This window comes from Macrobrachium rosenbergii, chromosome 54, assembly GCF_040412425.1.
Source record: "Macrobrachium rosenbergii isolate ZJJX-2024 chromosome 54, ASM4041242v1, whole genome shotgun sequence".
In the NCBI taxonomy this organism is placed as follows: domain Eukaryota; kingdom Metazoa; phylum Arthropoda; class Malacostraca; order Decapoda; family Palaemonidae; genus Macrobrachium; species Macrobrachium rosenbergii.
The window spans coordinates 17,900,103-17,908,360 of NC_089794.1; the positions used below are offsets into that span (position 1 = coordinate 17,900,103).

General features: G+C 36.3%; 1 protein-coding gene across 1 annotated transcript; it reads left to right on the plus strand.

Annotated features, from left to right (window-relative positions):
* Window positions 1-973: 973 nt before the first annotated feature.
* On the plus strand, window positions 974-8,041 carry LOC136834799 (uncharacterized). Its single transcript, XM_067097516.1, has 3 exons — window positions 974-4,684; window positions 6,874-7,148; window positions 7,707-8,041. Exon 1 carries the CDS (start codon window positions 1,269-1,271, stop codon window positions 4,515-4,517), a length of 3,249 nt encoding a protein of 1,082 aa, XP_066953617.1. The 5' UTR covers window positions 974-1,268; the 3' UTR covers window positions 4,518-4,684; window positions 6,874-7,148; window positions 7,707-8,041.
* Window positions 8,042-8,258: the final 217 nt, after the last annotated feature.

An 8,258-nucleotide genomic window follows, 5' to 3' on the forward strand; every position in this document is an offset into this window, starting at 1 on the left:
CTTTGGGCATGGGCAAGAACAGGGTATTAGGTTGCTCGTATAATTTTTGCTATATAAACTCATGAGCTGAATGATGTATGACTTTATATCTTTTATTTCTGATTTATTATAATTTTATTTATTGTATTAAAATATTTGTTATTTTTTTCTATTTGTTATTTACATGATGTCAGGACTAATAATAATAATAATAATAATAATAATAATAATAATAATAATAATAATAATAATAAGAAGAAGAAGAAGAAGAAGAAGAAGAAGAAGAAGAAGAAGAAGAAGAAGAAGAAGAAGAAGAAAAAGTAATGAAAATTATTGTTTACACTTACAAAATTTTGATATATTATCATGAATTGTTTTAAAACTTTTGAAAAGTAAATGTCAATGTTGAGAAGTTTTGTAAATTAAAAAAATCCTTGTAAAGACCGATAAACCTGAATATATATATATATATATATATATATATATATATATATATATATATATATATATATATATATATATATATATATATATATGTATATATACGAGTTTGATAAAAAATTATAACAGTTCTAAAGTTATAATAGAAGGTTAACAGTATTATAAAAAGAAATATTTTATAGAAAAGCCAATTAGAAATCATAACATCTCCAGAGATTTTATATGGACCTCATCCAGCTACATTTCAAGTTCGTAATAATAGTATTTAAAAACGGCATGACTCATACTGATATCAGTTGAGTCACATTTTCCCTCATCTGAATATCCGTAAGCGCAAGATTAATTGAGCATTATAAGATACTTTTAGCGGCGATTTAATCCAGCGACTGAGCGAAGAATACCAGTGCATCGACTTTCTTCTTATCCCTGTTATTCAACTCCTTCAGCAACCAGCAATGCAAGTACACATCATAAACCTTGCGATAAGAGATAAGCCTTATCACATTCGCGCGATTACCCAGCCAACTACGGAAGTCGATTCTTGTAGAGCCTCGTAAAACCTCGTTGTCACTTGACCGGATACGAGCTAGGCTGAGGCGGCAGCTGTTTCGACTCCCGCCCCATTGTTGAAGTGACAGCGCCAGTTGTCTTTAGTCGTTTTGGTACTGTGATAGCTGGTGATCCGGCTGAAGTACGGAAAGGAAGCTGTTTTGTTTCTTGTGAGTCTCCCTTCGAACATCGAAGCGACTGTGGTTGCTGTCTTTGAGCCTTTCCACAGTTCAGATTGACCTTGCTAACTGCGGTCAGTCCGACATCAGTCATTGCCCAGTGTTTCTTGAGCATTTCCAATGGCCATCTTCATGGAGGAGAGTGACAGAAAATGCTACAGTAACTATTCCAAAGCGAGCTCTGCCAAAGAAAAAAATGAGCTGCTCAGAGTAAAGTACTTTCAGGCAGCCACCATTACCACGAAAGCTCTTGTGAATTATCTGGTTGTAGTGCTGAGTCTTACCCTTTGGGCAACTAAAGGATACAAGAATCTGCACAGCTATTGTCGTCAAGGGCTTGGATGGAGGCATTCCTTAATGGCAAAGATTTTCTCAGCTAGTGAAAGGAGGAGCTTGAGGAAAAGCCCGGTTTTCGAGTCCTACAGCCCTCCGTTGAATTTCAAGCTGCTCAGGAGGGCTTTCAGAGGGATAGGTCATGATATAGCGAAGCAGACAGAGGCATTAGAGCGGGTGCCCTTGATGGCTTGTCACGCCCCACCTCAGATACCTGATCAAGTTCACTTGTACAGACACCTCCAGAAACTCTTAGCCCAGCAACGGATGCTTCGAGATGCTATCGTTCAACATTCTTTGGGAATGCTGGAAGAAAAATTGAAAAACTTAAGAGAAGAAGCCACAGAGATAAAACAAAGGATTACTAAAGTTTTAGCTGACTTAACACAACTTCAGGTAACTTTAGTTGGCGTTACTATGATCAACTCATCTCTGCTGATGGAGTCGTACCATGGACAACTATTAGGTAGCGAGACATGTAATGAGAATTTAGGGAAAGAAATTTCTGCTAATATGACAAATATTCATGCTTCAACAGAGAAACTGACCCTCCTCGACATTTCGCTGGCAAGAGATACAAGAAAATACAAGAAAGTGGAAGAGGATATCAGACTTATGGAAGAGCTGTACTTATCTATCATTAAGAAAGATATTTTGCCCGACATTGTATTTGAATTATACTATATAGTAAAATCCAGCTGGAATGCTCCTGACCTTAGAAAATACCATAAAATTCTTTGTGACCAGAGAAATGTTAGAAAAGACAGACTAAGAGCTATTGGTAAACTAGAAGTTATGTCATTTAATCCAAGGTTTGCAACATCTCAGGTTGACATCAACAAATGGCTCTTTGGCAAAGAAAGGATACCTTTACGTGTGAACAAGATATATTCATTGTTGAGAAGAACAGATACCCATGAACTGTTGAGCATTGAGGAGCTGTTTAGAAATAGCATTCCCAAATTCATGATTGTAACAGGGCCAGTGGCATCTGGGAAAACTTGCCTCTCGCAGTATCTTTATGACCTTTGGCAAAGCTGTTCCCCTACGATTGGATTTATTCAGAGAACTGACTTAGTAGTCTATATTGAAACTGAGAAAATCACTTCTACATCTCTCATTCCCCAGTTAAAGAAAATGTTTCCCAGATCTCTATTTGGTCTTGAGAATGCTGAAATCTTTTCACTTCTTCAGCAATTCAAAGTACTCTTCATCATCGATACCAGCTTGTCCATGCCCAGCTCAACCCTTGAGGCAATAAAGGAACTTGCCAAATCTTTGGGAAAGAACAAAATTCTTGTAACAACCAGACCAGAGAAGCAGGCATTAGTTAGTCATTGCCTTAGAATTGGACATTCTAGACCAGTTATATTGACCATTGAGCCACTGCACAAGCCTCTACTACTTGAATACTGTCACGATACTTTTAAAGCTCTGAACAGACATGATGAAGCTCTGAGATCCACAATGAAAGCTGATAATTTTGTTAGCAGAAGGCCACTGATGAGTAGCAGGGTACCTCTGGCTTCTCGGCATCATTCTTCTTCACTCGTTACAGCTGGACAAACAAAAGAAGACCAGTGTCTCGTTGGGAACTCCTCACATATAGAGAAATTTTGTAGTCAACTCAGTGATGATCTGGATACAAACGTGAAAGAAAGTGATCTATATTACCCTTTAGCCTTGTCTTACCTGTGCTTTCTGTGGCTTGAGGATGCCTATGTTGTGAAAGACGTTTCCTCTTTTCAAGAACTGTTAGAGGCTATCCTTGGAATTTGTTGTACCAGGTTGAAGAGTGTACTCACAGAAAACTATTCTGCCTTCAAAGCAGAAATTATGAATGAAGTCAAGGTTAAAATGGAAAATTTTTATTCAATGACTGCAAACCCAGTTGCAAGTGATAATGATTTAGATGGTATTACAAATGTAGACTTTGACCATTGCGAAGAAGTCAGTCATCTTGCAAGTGAAATTTCCGAAGCTTTCTCCCCTTTTCTAGTTTGTTCTGGCTTGCATTCACCAAGGAAATGTAACCACCAACCAATATTTTTGCACCCTTGCCTCCATGAGTTTTTATCTGCTAGCAAAGTTATGTCTTCACTTGACTCTGAGAGAAGGATGTCATTTGGTAAACGTAACATTCAGGATATTTTTCCCATTAACAAAGTCGTGAACACTGGTGGAAAATACCTTGACACAACTAAGTTTATTTGTGGTGCTTTGTCAGGAAGACAAATTTTAAACAGGAATTTTTCAGAGTATGTAGTAAAGTTATTTTTGTCAAGCGGTGTCAGCAGCAGAGACTATTGCTCATGGCTGAGTTTGCTCAGCATGGGCAAATGGCAAGTCCCACTGGTAAAAGCTGTGAGTAAAGTATTAAATGCTGAAACAGCAGTTAAGTTTCCTATTCATAATCTTGATGACAGTAATGCCCTTTGCACTCTTCTCAAGAATCGTGTGTGTCAGCCCAAAAGTATCTCACTTACAGCAGGAATTCCTGAAAGTGTTGTCGATGCTCTGTCATTTTGCACAGGCACTGACGTCTACATCATTCCATCACCTGAGTATTCTTGGCTCCAGCAAGAAAGAGACCAAGTCTCTTCACTTAATGTGCTTTCCAAAATCAAAAACATTGTTGAACTATGGGGTAGACTTGAAGAGGAAGAAGTTCAGCTCTTGAAGGGAATGTCTCGTCTACACACTTTACACATCCATATATCTTCTGTCAGTGCTCTGACAGCCCTCAGCAAAAGCCTTTGTGGCTGCACCAACCTACAGGAGATATTCTTATACCTTGATCTTCCTTTTACTCTCTCAACCGAGATGGTTCCACATCTCCCTTGCCCTGCAAAGGCAAATGTCATTCTAACTTTGGCTGGTATAACAGGAACATTTTCAAGTTGGGCAGTCAGGGTGGTGAAGCGACTTGGTTCTTGCGTGCACCAAGTGCAGTTAGCACAGGCGTCTCTTTCTCCAAAGGAACTGCACTACATCAAAAGGAATCTGAAACCTGTTGTTGTTCATACTTGTATCTAAAGTCTTCTGTTGCTCATTTCTTACTATAATGGAGGGTTGAGCTAAAGTATACCCAACTCCAAGAAAGATATGGAACGTGACACAAGGACATTGGCGCTCGGCAGAGAATTAAAGAAGATCAATGTCATCCATACTTCTGAAGAAGGGTCTGCATACTCTACAAAGAGGTAGGTTTATTTCATTCATAATGAGATTATTTTCAAGGAAATTCTATGGTTAGTTTTTAAGACATGGCGTCCCACTTTTTTCATGGAAAGGTATCGGTACTCGGTTACATCTTGGGGAAATGCCTCCTGGTCACTTTTTCGTTCCAGAGGCCTTTAGTAGGTCCCAGCACAAGGCCATGTTAGCCAGACTATCCGTTTAAGCTCTCATGTTATGTGTAGATTGATTTTTGCTGCCTAGAAACCTGTTATGTTCTCTGTCATTTTCCTTCTGTCGAGGATAGCATTCATTTCCCCTCGTGTTTCATCAGCTCACGTACAGATGAAACTAGTCTTTAAAAATCACAATATTCTTCATTTCAAGGTAATCCTTCAAGGATGATTTCAATCTACTTCTGTGCGTTATTTCCGTTTTAGCTTCCACATGAAATTTTATGGTTTATGAGATCAAACCTTTTTGGTTAATAGCATTTCGAACTGCATTTTGGTAAATTTGCCTCCAAGAAGTTTAGGACTGCTGTTTAGATGAATCGAGCGCTTTCCTCAAAAACACTTGAGATCAGTGGAAGATTTAATCAGCTTCAGTTTTTAAAAACTATATATATACATATATATATATATATATATATATATATATATATATATATATATATATATATAAATAAATAAATAAATATTATATAGATATGTATGTATGTATAACTGAATCACGAAAATGTGGAACGTGATGAATATATAAATAAAGATAAAATCCACGAAGGAAAGGGAAACACGAGTGCTGCGAGGCCTTTCGACTCTTTCGTCCTTTACTTAGCAGACTGAAGAAATAGAAAAGTAAGTTTACAAAGAAAGCTCATATAAATGACAGGTGGGGATTATAAAGGAAAAATATGTACCTGGAATCCAACACAATTGAAAAATTAGTAGAACTGCCAAAACACGTTAAATATTTAAGAGGTTTTACAAAGGACTAAGATCAACCGTTCAGAAGTAGGGACAGGACAATTACAAGATTATACAAGGGCGTGACTGACCACCCAAAAAATATTAGTACAACAAAATAATGATCTTTTTTGTAAACAATAATCATTTTTGCAAGCTGAACATTTTTGCAAATAAAAAATCATATTAAACATACGGATACATAGAAAATATATTTAAGGTAACTAATTTGTAATTAAGTCAGTGATTTTATCTTTTAGGTCATTCTTGAACATTTTTCTAATACAGGGGTCCAAATAATACATGCCAGGGCTAAGGTTAAAATTACAGCTGGAAGTAAGCTGGATGATAGCGGACTCCAATAGATTTCTTGAAGAGAAATCTTTCGATCTGGCAATCACTGAACTTTCAGTCCAATTTATCCTGTGAGAGTTTCCACTTCAATGAATGAATACAGCATTGGATGTTTGTCCAGTTTTGACTGTATATTTATGTTGCTTAATACGTACATCTAAATCTTTGCTAGGTTGGCCAATATAAAAAGAGGGGTAGTCCGAACATGGCATTTTGTATATTATGTTTTATTTTTCTTTACGGCTACTTTTTATTAACATTCTTTTTAGTGTGTTATTATAGGAAAAAACGAGGTTGACATTAAAAGGTTTTAACAATGATTTTATGTTTTCAAAACCACTAAAATAAGGCAATCTAAGAATGTTCTTAGGGGTTTCTTTCTCCATGTTAATTTCACTATAAAACTTTTTGTGGGATTTGTTATAACAAATATCTAGTATATGTGAAGGATAACAGAAATCTGTCCCTATTTTGCTTATGTATTCAATTTCTTGATCCAAATAATGGGGACTGACAATGCGCTAAACTCATAAAAACATAGAAGAAAAAAATTGATATTTCGATTTTCCTGTGGATTCGCTTATATATATATATATATATATATATATATATATATATATATATATATATATATATATATATATATATATAATATTTACTTTATATATATACATGTATATAATATGTGCATATATATATATATTGTATAAATATATATATATATATATATATATATATATATATATATATATATATATATATATATATATATATATATATATTATATATATGTGTGTGTGTGTGTGTGTGTGTGTGTGTGTGTGTGTGTGTGTGTGGATGGTGTGCATGCCTAAATTTACCAGTAACCTATAGACATTACGTCGACATTTTTTCAGGTGCTGTGATTAAAGGTGACATCGGATGGAGTACAAATACTATGAAGAAAAGTTCTGCCAAATAAATATATCATGAAGCCACCAACTTCACGCTACGGGAATAGAGGAAACACCCATTAATCTACAGGGATTTTGAAGACAACTACCTCTGGATACAAACATCGTGAACAAAAAAAGGCGTCTCTGTGCACAGACGTAAAGGGAAAACGGCTGTTTCTGTGTACAGACTTGGCACCAACAACGGTTTCTGATTCTGAAGTCACGTCATGAAAACGGTAAGTTTGTTGACGAATGAAGATAAATTCGAGTTGAAATGGAATAACATAATGATGAATATTGTTATTTAAGAAAGAGTTGATTTGATAAGTAAATAGCTCTTGGTATTACTGACATTCATTCTTATTTTACAATACTCTTCGCGTAGCGTTGTTGAAAAAATACATATTTTTCGTTCATGCTTGAACGCAGACACCAGCTTCACGCAGTAACAAACGCGCATATTTTGCATTGCTTTCGACTGTCCTTACCCAGGCCTGAATGAAAGATGGAAATAAAGGGGAAGGGAAAGCGTAGCACAGAATAAAGAATAAAAAACAGAGAAATACAGGAAATGAAAACTGCTACCATGTTTTTCGTTGCTTAAAAAGACGTTACGTCAGAGATTACGACTCGTCGACTCCCTAGGGAATAGCCTAGTACTAGTTTACGATGCGCGCGCGTACACACCCACGCTCACACAACACCATACAAACATCAGCTTAAATTCATCCTTGCTTCTCCACGCTTCTCTGTCTTCAAACTTCCCTATTTCTAACTGCCTATGTTTTTTCCAGGACGGGCGATCCACATGCGTTGATTTATTTATTCATTTATCCGTTTACCGTGAGGACTCGTCTGTGAAGGACCTTCTTTTGTGTAAAGGAACCAGCATTCTTAGAAGATCCTCAGTTCGTCAGCGTATCCTGTAGATGTCAGCTGCTGTCCCTGGTTCGCGGAAACTGCAGATCGCGTTGGGAAATCTACGTTACATATCTCTATGAATTATCTTCGTCTACAAAATCGCTCCAACTAACTCAGACATTGGGTTGTATTCGTAAATATTCACAACACTCATAGACGAACTGTGAAGAATCATGTAAAAAAAAAAAACAATAATTTGCTAAACTTTCTTGCATTTTGGTGTATGACCTTAGTTTTTCGTTTTGGTATTTCCGATAAACTCTTTATCAATAAACGAAGTTGTTTATCACATTCTGACTTCCGCTGATTAGCTCTGCACACTGATGTGATTTTCAGCCATTTTAATTCAACTGAAACATTCTTGTCTAATTTGATTTACATGAAGTGGCATTTCTATTCACCCGAAAGAAGCTCAGTTGGTATCA